This window comes from Oncorhynchus clarkii, chromosome 17, assembly GCF_045791955.1.
Source record: "Oncorhynchus clarkii lewisi isolate Uvic-CL-2024 chromosome 17, UVic_Ocla_1.0, whole genome shotgun sequence".
NCBI lineage: Eukaryota > Metazoa > Chordata > Actinopteri > Salmoniformes > Salmonidae > Oncorhynchus > Oncorhynchus clarkii.
In genome coordinates this window covers 67431826-67449457 of record NC_092163.1, presented here as the reverse complement: position 1 = coordinate 67449457, position 17632 = coordinate 67431826, and the positions used below count along the sequence as shown (strand labels likewise).

Below are 17632 nucleotides of genomic sequence, written 5' to 3'. Positions count from 1 at the left end.
TGTGATGACCAGAGAAATGTTAGTTACTGTGAGTTACAGTTGATAGAGTTACTGTGAGTTGCAGTTGATAGAGAAAGTTACTGTGAGTTACAGTTGATAGAGAGTTACTGTTAGTTACAGTTGAGAGCCCTGAGGCTATACAGCTTCTTCAAGAAATCAATATGAATGTGGTCATGCCTCTAAATGAAGTCATGGTGCTGTGTGTGTGTGTGCGTGTGTGTGTGTGCGTGTGTGTGTGTGTGTGTGTGTGTGTGTGTGTGGAGATGGATATGAGCTGGCATCAGGTGAGGTGACAGGTTGGTAGTCTCAAAAACCCGACTCTAGGCAACACAGTGACTAGCATCTGGTTTCACTGATGGACTGTTTTGGCATAGATGAAGTATCACTGCCTACGTCGATAAGGAGGGGGGGGGGGGGGGGATCCGGGGACTCTCTCAATAAATCACAAGGTAGACATGCCAGAACGTTACAACTCAAAACCAAAGTTTTAGTTAAGTTAGTATGTAGATGCCAAAAGAGTCCATCCTTGAAACCAGACCCTTCTCACTGGGCAAAAACTGTTTGAAACAACATTGTTTCCATGTCATTTCAATGTGATGACGTTGAATCAACGTGGAAAACGAATTGGATTTGCAAAATCATCAACGTAAGGGAATTTCATATTTTTTCACCCATCTTTTTTCCTAAATCCAATGACATGGTAACATTTTTTGTTGAGTTCATCCAAATGTCAATCTAAACTAGATGTTGAAATGATATCCGTGCCCAGTGGGTAGTCACTGTGTAACCTAGGGTCAGGTTTTTTGAGACTAACAGGTTGGCAGGCCAGGCAGAGCTAGGGCTGTGTGTGAGAGAGTAAATACTTTGACTCTGAGAGGAGCTGAGACCTGGCATGGGAGGTCTCTCTCTGTCCTGAACCATCACATCACACACACAGCAAGCATCACGCTCAAATGTACTACATGAGATGGGGAATGGGGTGTCATCCTTTCAGATGTACCTCCAGTCTCTTTCTCTTTCTATGCAGTGATGCTTTATCTTTTGATCTGCCCCTGTGATACAATTACTGTGTGTTCTGGCTCCCCGTCTCTCTTTCCCGCCTCTTCTCTCAGCATGCCGATATAGGTTTTAAATAAATAATTATTTCACTTGATTGCAATGACCTGACATTGAAATAGCAGAGCAGGCAAGCTAGCTTTAACCTTCCCAGTTCTTGCGTGTGCTAATGAGAGAATTAAAATCATCAACCATGATCATTTATTCCCTCATTTCTAAACCAGTTCCTCCTCTACACCATGCAGCTACAGCATGGAAATGGACAAAGGTGATTATTCATTGACGACCACTGAGAAGAATGGATTTTCAATGGGATTTGAGGGGAGAATTGGCCAGCCACTTGTAACAGCCCTCCCACTGCAGATGACTGTGTCTTGGCAGGTTCTCACTTGGTCAGGAAAGAGATGAAATAGTGGAGCAGATTATCAGTGCCAGTGAATGACTCCCAGCGGTTGGTCCACAGTGGGAGGGATGTACTGTGTGTGTGGCTAGGCCTAAGTCCTGTTGTCAGCCTGGCGTCTAGACAAAGCAGATTGTTGGTCCCCCTGGTAAGGGAGCTGTGTGGTCCTGACAGAGCAGAATAACACTAATGTTTGGCATTCCTTTCTGTAGACTAATCCCTATTTCCCCTACCTATCTTTTAAATCAGCTTTCTCCCTCTTTCCTAATTTCTTATTTTCATCCTTCCTCTTGATCCCTCCACCCTCTTCCCTGCTTCTTCCGCTGGCCTCCCATCCTTCTTTCTTCCTCCATCTCTTGTCTCCCCTCAACGGACAGCGCCATCACATACACTGCGCCGGAGGAGAAATAGTGTTACCATGGCAACTGAGACTCTGAACTGAGCCTCTCTCTCTCTCTCTATCTCTCTCTCGCTCTCTCTCTCTCCTGTGTAAAGAGAGAAAGAACGGGCCCCAATACACAATTATGACAGCATGCTGAATATCTTAAATACTCTATTGGGTAATATATAAGAATGTGCTTCTCTTTTTAATGAATAATTACAAGATACTGTACATCAAACCATTCAATTGCTGGTTAGAGACAAATATAGCCTACATACAGTATTGTATAGGAACACATGGGCTCCCGAGTGGTGCAGTGGTCTAAGGCACTGCATCTCAGTGCTAGAGTTACCTGGTGCTGCATGTGTCCCAGACAGGGCTGTTATATGGCTAATGGGTGTGACAGGAAATGAATGTGCACCAATGTGTTCTGAGGGCTCCTCTGTGACATCAGCCAGTGTTCATTTAGTAATTTATCTGAATCCATACAAGATCTCCAGATAGGAGACCCAATTAGACCTGAGGAATGAGGCGGTTGGCGATGACAATGCAATAAGGATGTGTGTATTCAATGTACTGTAACTCTTACCCAATCAGAGTAAAGCAGTGCCATATTGGATTGCATAGCTCCTTAAATCATGCAGGGCCAATACACAGCTAGGTATTGATCTGGCCAAGAGGCTAGGTGTGGTTGTCATGCGTTAGTGGATGGGAATTAACATGGAGTGGTTGGGTGCTTGTTAATGCTGTATGTGGGATGGAACTAACAGTGGTAGTTTGAGCAACCAGGAAGATATTCTGGCTGAGGTGAAGATGGGAGCTAAGTTGGTGCGTGGCTTTCAAACTGGTGTCTTTGTTGTCAGATGCATGTGAACAACTCCAAAGCCAATGTACACACGTTCACATGGTTCCCTCAACCCAACCACAGCTGTAGATGAATCCCTCATGTCATTTACCACATAGGGATGTTCAGAGGAGATGTCGGCATGTGTCTGAATTGAAGAAATGTATGAGATGTGCCACATGGGGGAAAGACGGAGACCCACGTTGTTTGATTTGTGAGATTCCCCTGTAGCACTGAGATTCTGAGAATTGACAGTGAGGTGGTGATAGATAGATGATGTTAAAGACACACACGACTGTTTACATTGGAACAGTATCCACATAGGAAGTCACGGCTGCACCGTGTGTGTGTGTGTGTGTGTGTGTGTGTGGGGGGGGGTGTGGTTCTTTGCAGCAATTTCCGTGATTCAGCCACAGAGGGGAAATTGATTTAGCAGCGTAGCCCAGAGACTCAGCTGGATCAGACAGCCAGGGACAATTAGCCCCCGGTGCAGAGCAGTCACACACCACTCACAGTCACACACACTGCCAATTTGTCCCACAGAAGGGGAATTAATGCCTGTCAATTCCATGTGATTGTAAGTGATGACACAGAGGAGGATTGCCTGTCACGGTTGTCTCTTCATTCAACTTTAAGCACGCTGCTGCATGGACTGTATGTCACAATCTTAAACCTTCAGCCTCTGTCTGTTCCTCTAACCCTGAGAGAAGTGGTCATGTTTCGGTCTCTGTCCACTGGGGATGTTGACAGCAGCCCACTCGCTCAGCCTACAGTACCTTACCCACAGTTTATTATGGTGATGTGATTTGTGCCGTGAGGGCAGCAGGACCGCAGGGGTCAGATAGAGATTGGATTAGAGACAAGTTTTTCTGAGTTGTGTGTGACACTGAATATAACTGGCATCAGATTGGCTTATGGTGGCCCCAGCAGGGTCGGCTCGTTTGGGGATCCTGCCATCGTGGATGGGTAATCTTTTACTTGATAGAGTGTCAGTAGAAAATGCGTCCCTGTGTCAGATGCCTGTCTAAATGTGTATACCCTGACAGAGTGTAGTTATGGGGGAGGGCTATTTGGTATAATGGGCATTGCCATCCACACCCTCACCTTCCTGGATTAACAGCCACAACCTATCCCATCCCTCTGGCATCCCAAATAACAACTATGCTACTGCATGACTATAGATACAGTGCATTCGGAAGTATTCAGACCCCTTTACTTTTTCCACATATTGTTACGTAACAGCCTTATTCTAAAATTGATTAAATAGTTTTTTCCCCTCATCAATCTACAAACAATACCCCATAACGACAAAATAAAACAGGTTTTTAGACATTATTGAAAATGTATTTAAAGTAAAAACATGAAATATCACATTTACATAAGTATTCAGACCTTTTACTCAGTACTTTGTTGAGCACCTTTGACAGCGATTACAGCCTCGAGTCTTCTTGGGTATGACTTTACAAGCTTGGCAAACCTGCATTTGGGGAGTTTCTCCCATTCTTCTCTGCAGATTCTCTCAAACTCTGTCAGGTTGGATGGAGAGCATCGCTGCACAGCTACTTTCAGGTTTCTCCAGAAATGTTAGATCTGGTTCAAGTCCGGGCTCTGGCTGGGCCACTCAGGGACATTCAGAGACTTGTCCCAAAGCCACTCCTGTGTTGTCTTGGCTGTGTGCTTAGGGTCATTGTCATGTTGGAAGGTGAACCTTTGCCCCAGTCTGAGGTCCTGAGTGCTCTGGAGTAGGTTTTCATCAAGGATCTCGCTGTACTTTTCTCTGTTCATCGTTCCGTCAATCCTGACTAGTCTCCCAGTGTCTGCCGCTGAAAAACAGCCCTTCTCCCCCGATTGCTCAATTTGGCTGGGCGGCCATCTCTAGAACGAGTCTTGGTGGTTGCAAACTTCTTCCATTTAAGAATGATGGAGGCCACTATGTTCTTGAGGACTTTCAATGCTGCAGAAATGTTTTGGTACCCTTCCCCAGATCTGTGCCTCGGCACAATCCTGTCTCTGAGCTCTAAGAACAATTCCTTCGACCTCATGGCTTGTTGTTTTCTCTGACATGCACTGTCAACTGTGGGGCCTTATACAGATAGGCGTATGCCTTCCAAAATCATGTCCAGTCAATTGAATTTACCACAGGTGGACTCAAATGTAGTTGTAGAAGGTCTCAAATATGATCAATGGAAACAGCAAAGGGTCTGAATACCTACGTAAATAAAATATTTCTGTTTTTTATTTTTTATATATTTGCAAAAATGTCTAAAAACCTGTTTTCGCTTTGTCCTCATAGGGTATTGTGTGTAGATTGATGAGGAAAAAATACAATTTAGTACATTTTGAATAAGGCTGTAACATAGCAAAATGTAGAAAAAGTCAAGGGGCCTGAATACTTTCCAAATGCATTGTATCTTATCAATTCTATATGTAATTCTATGTGACTTACTTTTACTTCATATTTTTATTATTTTATGATTGTCACGCCCTGACCATAGTTTACTTTGTATTTTCTATGTTTTGATTGGTCAGGGTGTGATCTGAGTGGGTATTCTATGTTTCATGTCTTGTTTGTCTATTTCTATGTTCAGCCTGATATGGTTCTCAGTCAGAGGCAGGTGTTCGTCATTGTCTCTGATTGGGAACCATATTTAGGTAGCCTGGGTTTCACTGTGTGTTTGTGGGTGATTGTTCCTGTCCTATGTGTCCCTGTGTTCACACTATATAGGCTGTTAGGGTTTCGTTACGTTTTGTTTTGTAGTATTGTATTGGAGATTCGTGTTTCGTATTATTAATAAACATGGATCGTAAACCACACGCTGCATTTTGGTCCGACTCTCCTTCGTATGAAGACGAAACTCGTTACAGAATCACCCACCACCAACGGACCAAGCAGCGTGTCAACAGGCAGGAGCAGCGCGAGGAGAAGCGCAATAAGGATTTCTGGACATGGGAGGAAATCCTCGACGGGAGAGGACCCTGGGCTAAACCAGGGGAGTGTAGCCGCACTAAGGTGCAGCGGGAGAAGAAACAACAGGAACAGCCCAAGGAGGAGTACAGTATGGAGTATACTACTTGGGAGGAGATCGACAGCTGGGCGGCCGACCCAGGGAGAGTGCCGGAGCCCGCCTGGGATTCGCTGGAGCAGTGCGAGGAGGGTTACCGTAGAATGGAGGCGGTGAAAGCAGAGAGGCGCTGGTATGAGAAGGCAGCACGGCGACGCGGATGGAAGCCTGAGAGGCAGCCCCAAACATTTCTTGGGGGGGGGCTAACAGGGAGTATGGCTATGCCAGGTAGGAGACCTGAGCAGACTCCCTGTGCTTACCGGGGGGCTAGAGAGACCGGACAGGCACCGTGTTATGCAGTGGTGCGCACGGTGTCTCCAGTGCGGGTGCATAGCCCGGTGCGGTATATTCCAGCTCCGCGTGTCTGCCGGGCTAGATTGAGCGTCGAGCCTAATGCCATGAAGCCGGCTCTACGCAGCTGGTCCCCAGTGCGTCTCCTTGGGCCGGCTTACATGGCACCAGCCTTGCGCTCGGTGTCTCCGGTTCGCCTGCATAGCCCAGTGCGGGCTATTCCACCTCGCTGCACTGGCAGGGCGACCGTGAGCATTCAACCAGGTAAGGTTGGGCAGGCTCGGTGCTCAAGAGCTCCAGTGCGCCTGCACGGTCCGGTTTTTCCAGTACCACCTCCACACCCCAGCCCTCCGGTAGCAGCTCCCCGCACCAGGCTTCCTGTGCGTGTCCTTGGCCCAGTACCACCAGTGCCAGTACCACGCATCAGGCCTACAGTGCGCCTCGCCTGTCCAGCGCTGTCGGAGCCCTCCTCCTCTCCAGCGCTGTCGGAGTCTCCCGCCTGTTTAGCGCTGTCAGAGCTTTCCGCCTCTACAGCGCTGCCGGAGTCTCCCGCCTGTTCAGAACTGCCAGTCTGCATGGAGCTGCCAGTCTGCATAGAGCTGCCAGTCTGCATGGAGCTGCCAGTCTGCAAGGAGCCGCCAGAGCTGCCAGTCTGCAGGATGCCGCCAAAGCTGCCAGTCTGCAAGGAGCCGCCAGAGCTGCCAGTCTGCAAGGAGCCGCCAGAGCTGCCAGTTAGCATGGAGCAGCCAGGGCCGCCAGTCAGCATGGAGCAGCCAGGGCCGCCAGTCAGCATGGAGCAGCCAGGGCCGCCAGTCAGCATGGAGCAGCCAGGGCCGCCAGTCAGCATGGAGCAGCCAGTCAGCATGGAGCAGCCAGTCAGCATGGAGCAGCCGGAGCAGCCAGTCAGCATGGAGCAGCCAGAGCAGCCAGTCAGCATGGAGCAGCCAGAGCAGCCAGTCAGCATGGAGCAGCCAGAGCTGCCAGTCAGCATGGAGCAGCCAGTCAGCATGGAGCAGCCAGAGCTGCCAGTCAGCATGGAGCAGCCAGTCAGCATGGAGCAGACAGAGCTGCCAGTCGACCAGACTATTCCAGATCTGCCAGTCGTCCAGACTCTTCCAGATCTGCCAGTCGTCCAGACTCTTCCAGATCTGCCAGTCGTCCAGACTCTTCCAGATCTGCCAGTCGTCCAGACTCTTCCAGATCTGCCAGTCGTCCAGACTCTTCCAGATCTGCCAGTCGTCCAGACTCTTCCAGATCTGCCAGTCGACCAGACTCTTCCAGATCTGCCAGTCGACCAGACTCTTCCAGATCTGCCAGTCGACCAGACTCTTCCAGATCTGCCAGTCGACCAGACTCTTCCAGATCTGCCAGTCGACCAGATTCTCCCAGATCCGCCAGTCGACCAGATTCTCCCAGATCCGCCAGTCGACCAGATTCTCCCAGATCCGCCAGTCGACCAGATTCTCCCAGATCCGCCAGTCGACCAGATTCTCCCAGATCCGCCAGTCGACCAGATTCTCCCAGATCCGCCAGTCGACCAGATTCTCCCAGATCCGCCAGTCGACCAGATTCTCCCAGATCCGCCAGTCGACCAGATTCTCCCAGATCCGCCAGTCGACCAGATTCTCCCAGATCCGCCAGTCGACCAGATTCTCCCAGATCCGCCAGTCGACCAGATTCTCCCAGATCCGCCAGTCGACCAGATTCTCCCAGATCCGCCAGTCGACCAGATTCTCCCAGATCTGCTAGTCGACCAGGATCTGCTGAAACCGCCAGCCAGCCAGGTTCTGGTAGTTTCTACTACCTGCCTGGGCTTCCTCTCAATGCTGAGCTTCTTCTCAGTGCTGAGCTTCCTCTCAGTGCTGAGCTACCTATCTGTCCCGAGTTACCTCTGTCCCGAGCTGTCCCTCTGTCCCATGTTATCATTGTGGTGGGTAACCTATTTAGGGACTTTTAGGAGGGGGATTAAAACTGTCATGGAGTGGGGTCCACGTCCAGCGCCAGAGCCGCCACCGCGGACAGATGCCCACCCAGACCCTCCCCTATAGGTTCAGGTTTTGCGGCCGGAGTCCGCACCTTGGGGGGGGGGTACTGTCACGCCCTGACCATAGTTTACTTTGTATTTTCTATGTTTTGATTGGTCAGGGTGTGATCTGAGTGGGTATTCTATGTTTCATGTCTTGTTTGTCTATTTCTATGTTCAGCCTGATATGGTTCTCAGTCAGAGGCAGGTGTTCGTCATTGTCTCTGATTGGGAACCATATTTAGGTAGCCTGGGTTTCACTGTGTGTTTGTGGGTGATTGTTCCTGTCCTATGTGTCCCTGTGTTCACACTATATAGGCTGTTAGGGTTTCGTTACGTTTTGTTTTGTAGTATTGTATTGGAGATTCGTGTTTCGTATTATTAATAAACATGGATCGTAAACCACACGCTGCATTTTGGTCCGACTCTCCTTCGTATGAAGACGAAACTCGTTACAATGATTATGATTTACTCATTATGATTGGGTAATTACCACTATTACTCTATGGTGAGGATTTCTCACTGTTCATTCTATATGCTCAGAATCATAATGCTGTTGAAATTACCAGTGACTATCAGAGCTAATAATATTCAGTCCATGATCTTGCCTGCAGCTAAATTAATTACAGGACCATCTCTGTGATTATCGTCTCAACTGCTGAAGTGCTGCTTGCTTAAATAAAATATGGATTGTCTGATTTGAGAGATTCCTGAAATAAAGTGAGTGTCCTTGACGACAAGGCGGTTTTCAGCGGCCAGTCATCACAGGAAGCAGAACTAACAGTGATGCTGTGCTCCTGGCAGTAGTTTCTTATTGAATGAGGTTGGGGTTCTTTCCCTGCTACCACATGCAGTACTGGTTATCTGTCACACACTCTGTGATTGCTGTATATGGCTCTGGAGGCAAGGGAATGACTGCTACCACAAGAGATGAATCACATTAACATATGCCATTTTGAAATGTAATCTTGCTATGTCATGCCTTGCCATCACTACTGCCTGAGGAGTACCTAGTTGGTATTGGCACCATCTTGGCACCACCTACTGTTTAGCAAACTCTCTTTTTGTATCATGCAGGCCACTTTACTTTCATATTGATAAGATTAAGAATTAGACTAAAAAGTTTTTTTTGGTGTTATTTTCCCCCAGGTTAAAGAGAGGTTGCTATGCCAACAGAGCTTGGCTCTGAGTCACAGGTGAAGAAGGCAGCCGAAGAGTCTTCCTGGCAGAAGGGGGCAGCAACAGGCATGCAGGACTCGGCTTTAGACGCAAAGATGGCCAAACAGGTAGGAGAGCAGAGGAAGTTCAATCTATGCCACAATTAGGGCCTTGTGTTTTTCCTGGTTAGATCACACGCAATCTCGTACTACATCAACCATTGACAGATATTTGCACATGTTTAGTGGCCATAATTATAATAGACATTCATTTATTGTCAATTTCCCCTGCGACTATGAATTTCACCTGTGACTATGACTGTCCCTATGTAAAGGACCAGGACTCCAAACTGATCGACGACCACAGGGAAATAGACGACGTGTCAGAAAAGACCACCCCAAGCAAGACCCCCAAGTCCCCCCAGAAGACTTCCAAACGGCCAAAGACTGTTCCCTTCAAGGTCACCCTACTGGACACCTCTGACTATGAGGCAGGGATTGAGGTAAGCATGGATAAAAGGAAGAATTTCATCCCTGAACAGAACCATGCTGGAGGTTACGTCCAGAACGGGTTTGAATGAACCCGTCAAAAAATATAACAGTGAGAAATGTTCCTCCAACTGTATTATTTTTGTCCTTTTGGCTCCACCAGCAGATTCAACTAGTTCCTTTACTTTGGAACATTGTGTCTCTTTTGTGTTTACTGTATGTTATGAAGCTGCTGAGTGCAGATAAGGCCGTTATAAAGCAGATGAAAGAGTGTGAAGCTCTCCACACGGAAAGGCCAATGCAAGGTTACACATTCTCTGCCACAGACACAGATTCCAGTCATTAGAATAAGTGACACAGAGAATATAGTGGAGGAAAAGCAGGCTCACCCGCTTACAATGCCTGGTATCACAGCACCATCATCAAACAGGACACGTCTTCACGATGGTAGGGAATGCTTCATGGTGGTAGGCAATGCTTCGTGATGGGAGGGAGTGCTCACTGTATTCAGTTAGAAAATGGGTCAAGAGAAGCACCCTTTGTTGAAGGAGTGATGTGTGAACTCTTAGAGATGGGGAAACCTGTATTTATTGGCAAGAGCACTATACTGTTGCTGTCTTGTGTCTTCTAATGGTAGCTAGTAATGCATATACTATATGGCTTTATCACCATGCTTCAGGGACTGTTTTGTGATGCACAACAAGGAGTAAGTGTCTGTCTGTCTGTCTGTCACTGTCCCTCCCTGTGTGTTTGGGATGGTGGATGTAAGTCTCCTCTCCCTGGCCAATCTGTGCTATCCTGGCAGGCTGTGCCACGCTCCTCTTCCATAACCCCTCCTAAACATGGGCGATTCCAGCATTATTGATGTTCCATTTGCATGCAAAATCACAACTTGAATGTCTCACAGAATGGACAAACAAAATATAAACTTTTTGTGTGTGTGTGTCTATATTGCCAATGATTTTAATTCCCCATCATTAAGTCACATAATGCCCAACACATCAACACATCTCCTTCTCCACTAGGGGCGATAAAGTCCTAGACCACTGTTACGCTATCCACAAGCAAGCAAACAAGGCCCTCTCTCATCCCCCCCTTCTGCAAATTAGATCATGACTATATACTCCTGCTTCCTGTCTACAAGCAAAAGCTCAAACAGGAAGTACCCATGACATTGCTCTGATATGGTCCTCTGAATCGGAGGATATGCTACAAGACTGCTTTCCTAGCGCTGACTGGAATATGTTCAGGGACTCCGCCGATAGCATTGATGAGCTAACCACCTCCGTCACTGGCTTCATTTGGAAATACATTGCCATCATTGTCCCCACAGTGAAGGATCCCTGCTTCCCCAATCAAAAGCCCTGGATTAACACAGAGGTTGGCGCTAAGCCTAAGGACAGGGCTACCGCACTACCGCACTACCGCACACAGGGCTACCACAGCCAAATCCAAGGCTGAGGGCACAAACAAGCACAATAAGAACCATCAAACAAGCAAAATGACAATATAGGAACAAGGTGGAATCCTATTACAGGCTCCACTGCCCGCCGAATGTGGCAGGGACTACAGTCCATTACGGATTACAAAGGAAGACCCAGCCATGATCTGCCCCGACATACTCAATGCATTTTATGCACACTTTGACAAAAACAACACAGAGCCGTGCATGAGGGCCCCCTCTGACGCAGGGGACTGGGTGATCTCGCTCTCTGAGGCCAACTTGAGGTAAGGTTTTTAATCAGGTCAACACTCATAAGGCCATGGGCTGAACGGTATTCCAGGGCGCGTTCTCAGAGAATGCGCAGAACAGCCGGCAGGCATATTCACATTAATTTTCAACCTCTCCTTGTCCGAGTCTGTAATCCATACATTTGTCAAGCTGACCACCATCATTCATGTTCCCAAGAGCTCTAAGGCTACCTTCCACAACGACTAGCACCCTGTAGCACTCACATCTGTAATCATGAAGTGCTTTGAAAGGCTGGTTATGACACACATCATCCCAGACACATCATCAATTGCACTCCACACTGCCATCACACACCTAGATAAGACAAATACCTATGTGAAGCATTGGATTCACCATAGTCCCTTCCAAGCTCGTCACCAAGCTTGGGACCCTGTCTGTGTAGTGCGTGTGTCTGTCTAGCACTCTGTGTGTAGCCATTTGATATGATAACCATTTTGTGGGTTGACAGAAGTACTTTCCCCAAAACCTTCTCAATTAAACGTTAACTGCAAAGTAGGCTTACCTGGCAGAAGAATATCATGAGTAAATATATCATTTGTATCTATTATTTGCTGTATGCAAACTTTGCCATGAAATGAGCAGCAGCAGTACAGAGCCATCGCTAGACCGGCACATTTGACAGCACATTCCTCACTCGCTAGATGGCAATTAAAGGAGAGTTACACTCAAATATATAAATGTGTTCATTTTATTTCAGACCTAATTAAAAAACAATTATGTTTTTTAAGTGGTTTAAGGTTTTACATGGACTCAGAACATCCAATGTCTTTGTTCCTCTATGAACAACTGTAAATCTAAATCAGGAAATATTAAACTGAGAACATATATTTGGAAAATATAAAACATAATTTGGAGAGAAAAAAAATCACAGATTGATAAGGTTGTTTATGAACCATTATTTTACCAGGTATATTGACAGAAAATATAGAGCACTACTTTGAGAGTTGCAGGAGACAGGAGAAGAGAAGAATGTGCCTATTTGAAAGCTAGAAAAGTAGCTCTCATGCTAAAAAGGTTAAAGACTAGTCACCCAAGACAAAGACGGTTCTCTCTGCTTCCGCATAACAAGTGGTACTAGAGCATCAAGTCTGACACCAACAGGCTCCTGAACAGCTTCTATCCTCAAGCCACAAGACTGCTAAATTGCTAACAAAATGGCTACACGGGCTATCTGCATTGACCGTTCGATTGTATTTTTATTTATGCACACACACCACACACTGACACTCCAACACACACACATTATGTTCTTCTATCCTCGTGGGGATCTAAAATGTATTTCCATTCAAAATACTATTTTTCCTTCACCTAACCCGTGACCCAAACCCTAAACCTAAACCTAAACCTAACTTCTAACCCTTTAGCCTAACCCTAATTGTAACCCTAACCCTAAATCTAACCCCTAAGCTTAAAATAGCCTTTGTCCTCATGGGGATGTGGGAAATGTCCCCACAACAGAGAATTTTCCTTGTTTTACTATCCTTAGGTACCCACAAGGATAGAAGAACTAACCCACACACAACGCGCACACACATGCATACTAACTCTACACACACACATGCAATTATTATACAGTATACACGGCTGCTACTCTGTTTATCATGTATCCTGATGCCTAGTCACCTTACCCCTATGCATATCTAACCCTACCACTCCAGTATCCCTACACATTGAAATATGTTCTTGACCCTGTATACAATATAGCTGACTTACATTCTTGTACTCTTTTTTTATTTATATTTCTAGCGTTTTCGTTCTACTTGACTTAAAAATGTTATAGTAAAAATCAAATGACATTTTATTATCACATACACATGGTTAGCAGATGTCAATGCGAGTGTAGCAAAATGCTTGTGCTTCTAGTTCAGACTGTGCAGTAAAATCTATCAAGTAATCTAACAAATTAACAACAACTACCTCATACACACAAATACACACACATGTGAAGGGATGAATAAGTAATATATGGATGAGCGATGGTGTCACGCCCTGACCTTAGAGATCCTTTTTATGTGTTTATTTTGGTTTGGTCAGGGCGTGGGTTGGGGTGGGCACTCTATGTTTTGTGTTCTATGTTTTCTATTTTCTATCTGTATGTTTGGCCGGGTGTGGTTCTCAATCAGAGGCAGCTGTCTATCGTTGTCTCTGATTGAGGACCATACTACCATACTACTTTTCCCACCTGTGTTTTGTGGGTAGTTCTTTTCTGTTTTGTGTGTCTGCACCAGACAGAACTGTTTCATTTGTTCCGCTTTGTTATTTTTTGTTCTAGTGTTCAGTTTTATTAAAAATCATGAACATGTACCATGCTGCACCTTGGTCCTCTTCATACATTTGTCAATGTATGTGATGTGATGACCGCTAGCAGTGGCTAATTGACCACTAGCTAGTAGCTAGTTATCTGGCTAGTTACTGAAGGGGGTTCCGGTTCTATAAAAAAATAGCAGATCCATACCACATTGGGTGTGGCGGGTTGCAGGAGAGTATGTTCAGTCCGTAGATGGAAATGGAGATTAAAAATATAAAAAATATATATGAATAAAAACGATATATACAGTGGGGCAAAAAGGTATTTAGTCAGCCACCAATTGTGCAAGTTCTCCCACTTAAAAAGATGAGAGAGGTCTGTAATTTTCATCATAGGTACACTTCAACTATGACAGACAAAATTAGAAAAAAAATCCAGAAAATCACATTGTAGGATTTTTAATGAATTTATTTGCAAATTATGGTGGAAAATAAGTATTTGGTAAATAACAAAAGTTTATCTCAATACTTTGTTATATACCCTTTGTTGGCAATGTCAGAGGTTAAATGTTTTCTGTAAGTCTTCACAAGGTTTTCACACACTGTTGCTGGTATTTTGGCCCATTCCACCATGCAGATCTCCTCTAGAGCAGTGATGTTTTGGGGCTGTTGTTGGGCAACACAGACTTTCAACTCCCTCCAAAGATTTTCTATGGGGTTGAGATCTGGAGACTGGCTAGGCCACTCCAGGACCTTGAAATGCTTCTTTCGAAGCCACTCCTTCGTTGCCCAGGCGGTGTGTTTGGGATCATTGTCATGCTGAAAGACCCAGCCACGTTTCATCTTCAATGCCCTTGCTGATGGAAGGAGGTTTTCAAAATCTCACGATACATGGCCCCATTCATTCTTTCCTTTACACGGATCAGTCGTCCTGGTCCCTTTGCAGAAAAACAGCCCCAAAGCATGATGTTTCCACCCCCATGCTTCACAGTAGGTATGGTGTTCTTTGGATGCAACTCAGCATTCTTTGTCCTCCAAACACGACGCGTTGAGTTTTTATTGCTCTTCAACTGATTGCTGCCCGCACCATCCCGCCCGACTAGCATCACTACTCTGGACGGTTCTCACCTAGAATATGTGGACAACTACAAATACTTAGGTGTCTGGTTAGACTGTAAACTCTCCTTCCATTCTCACATTAAGCATCTCCAATACAAATGAAATCTAGAATTGGCTTCCTATTTCGAAACAAAGCCTCCTTCACTCATGCTGCCAAACACACCCTCGTAAAACTGACTAGCCTACAGATCCTTGATTTCGGTGGTGTAATTTACAAAATAGCCCGCAACAATCTACTCAGCATACTGGATGTAGTCTCTCACAATGCCATTTGTTTTGTCACAAAAGCCCCATATACTACCCACCACTGCGACCTGTATGCTCTTGTTGGCTGGCCCTCGCTACATATTCTTCGCCAAAACAACTGGCATCTATAAGTCTTTGCTAGGTAAAGCCCTGCCTTATCTCAGCTCACTGGTCACCATAGCAACACCCACCCATAGCACGCACTCCAGCAGTTGTATGTCACTGGTCATCCCCAAAGCCAACACTTCCTTTGGCCGCCTTTCCTTCCAGTTCTCTGCTGCCAATGACTGGAATGAATTGCAAAAATCACTGTACATAAACTTTTCAAAAATTCACCATGCTGTCTGTGCGGGTGGACCATTTCAGTTTGTCTGTGATTTGTACGCCAAGAAACTTAAAACTTTCAACCTACTCCACTACCGTCGATCTGGATGGGGGAGTGCTCCCTCTGCTGTTTCCTGAAGTCCACGATCATCTCCTTTGTTGATGTTGAGTGAGAGGTTATTTTCCTGACACCACATTCCCAGGGCCCTCACCTCCTCCCTGTAGACTGCATCGTCTTTGTTGGTAATCAGGCCTACCACTGTAGTATTATCTGCAAACTTAATGATTGAGATGGAAGCGTGCATGGCCACGCAGTCATGGGTGAACAGGGAGTACAGGAGAGGGCTGAGAACCCTTGTGGGGCCTCAGTGTTGCGGATCAGCGGGTGGAGATGTTGTTTTCTACCTTCACCACATTGGCATGGTCCGTCAAAGTCCAGGACCCAGTTGCACAGACCCAGGGTCTCGTGCTTAATGACGAGTTTGGAGTGCACTATGGTGTTAAATGCTGAGCTGTAGTCAATGAACAGCGTTTTTACATACTGTAGGTATTCCTCTTGTCCAGATGGGATAGGGCAGTGTACAGTGGGATGGCAATTGCATCGTCTGTGGACCTATTGGGGCGGTAAGCAAATTGGAGTGCGTCTAGGGTGTCAGGTAGGGTGGAGGTGATATGATCCTTGACTAGTCTCTGAAAGCACTTTATGATGACAGAAGTGAGCGCAATGGGGCGATAGTCATTTAGTTCAGTTTGCGTGAATGCTACCATCAATCCACGGTTTCTGGTTAGGGAAGGTGTTAATAGGGTAAAACAAACATACATACAGTTTAATTAAACAAGTCTATATACGATGTGAGCAAATGAGGTGAGATAAGGGAGGTAAAGGCAAAAAAAGGCCATGGTGGCAAAGTAAATACAATATAGCAAGTAAAACACTGGAATGGTAGATTTGCAGTGGAAGAATGTGCAAAGTAGAAATAAAAATAATGGGGTGCAAAGGAGCAAAAAATAATAATAATAAAAAATATATATATAATAATACAGTAGGGAAAGAGGTAGTTGTTTGGGCTAAATTATAGGTGGGCTATGTACAGGTGCAGTAATCTGTGAGCTGCTCTGACAGTTGGTGCTTAAAGCTTGTGAGGGAGATAAGTGTTTCCAGTTTCAGAGATTTTTGTAGTTCGTTCCAGTCATTGGCAGCAGAGAACTGGAAGGAGAGGCGGCCAAAGAAAGAATTGGTTTTGGGGGTGACCAGAGAGATATACCTGCTGTAGCGCGTGCTACAGGTGGGTGATGCTATGGTGACCAGCGAGCTGAGATAAGGGGGGACTTTACCTAGCAGGGTCTTGTAGATGACATGGAGCCAGTGTGTTTGGCGACGAGTATGAAATATGGTGCCAACACTTCACATGTTGCGTTTATATTTTTGTTCAGTATATATTATCAAAAGCTAAGGCTTGGCTGAAAGCCTCCTATATATAGATATGCAACATAACAGAGCAGAAATATTGTACAATTTGAGGGTCAAATGACATCCCTCTTCTGCCCAATAAAATTCCTCAACAAAACCCAGTGACAGAACAATGGGAAATCTATACTCATTCAATTTTGCGACCCAGGTGCAGTCAAGTAGAAATTGGAATATTGTGTTATTGTGAGCTGCCCTTAGGATACTTCCGATATGTGAGTGTGTTTCTGATATAAGAATCTCTAGAATATTTCCCTTGCTTTTATCAATCTTTCTCAAAAGAAAATGTCGCCATTTTTTAAATTTCAAATACTCTCAAGCAACTCAAGCTGTTCTCAGCACTGGAAATAAAACTCCACATTATGATTTTCAAAGCCTTTATGCAATGAAGTATCATTTGCTTCCTTTTGTACTTCCATTCATTGCTACAAAATGATGTACAAATCAACCCTCTCTTTTTACTCATCCCTGCTGCTGCTGCAGTATAACGTTTATCCTCACCTCACTCCTGGCCTCCCACCGAACCCCTTCCTGTGTTTAATTGGTGGGTTGGAACGTCAGGCCTGCCATATCAAACCTCCTCCATGCTCCAGGAGTTGATAATAATAGCGTTGAGGGAAGGCAGGCACCCCTTTGTGACAATTCTCACTGGAGGAGTTGCCCCATCCAAGGGTTAATTAGCCTGTCTTGTCATGGCTGCTTGGCTCTGGCTCCCAAGGGGCCACAGTGGAGAGAGGGGAGACGGGGCTACGCACTCCCACACTTCCCTCA

The 17632-nt window shown here is 45.8% G+C and overlaps 1 protein-coding gene across 4 annotated transcripts in view; it reads left to right on the top strand.

Moving 5' to 3' along the window:
* The window catches only part of LOC139371296 (band 4.1-like protein 1), a 169081-nt gene that overhangs the window by 68011 nt on the left and 83438 nt on the right, over positions 1-17632 (top strand). For all 4 annotated transcript variants that reach the window (XM_071111602.1, XM_071111601.1, XM_071111599.1 and 1 more), the window contains 2 exons: positions 9208-9344; positions 9551-9718. In XM_071111602.1, the coding sequence (XP_070967703.1) occupies positions 9225-9344; positions 9551-9718 (288 nt within the window). In that variant the 5' untranslated portion in view covers positions 9208-9224. The remainder of the gene's footprint in view (positions 1-9207; positions 9345-9550; positions 9719-17632) is intronic.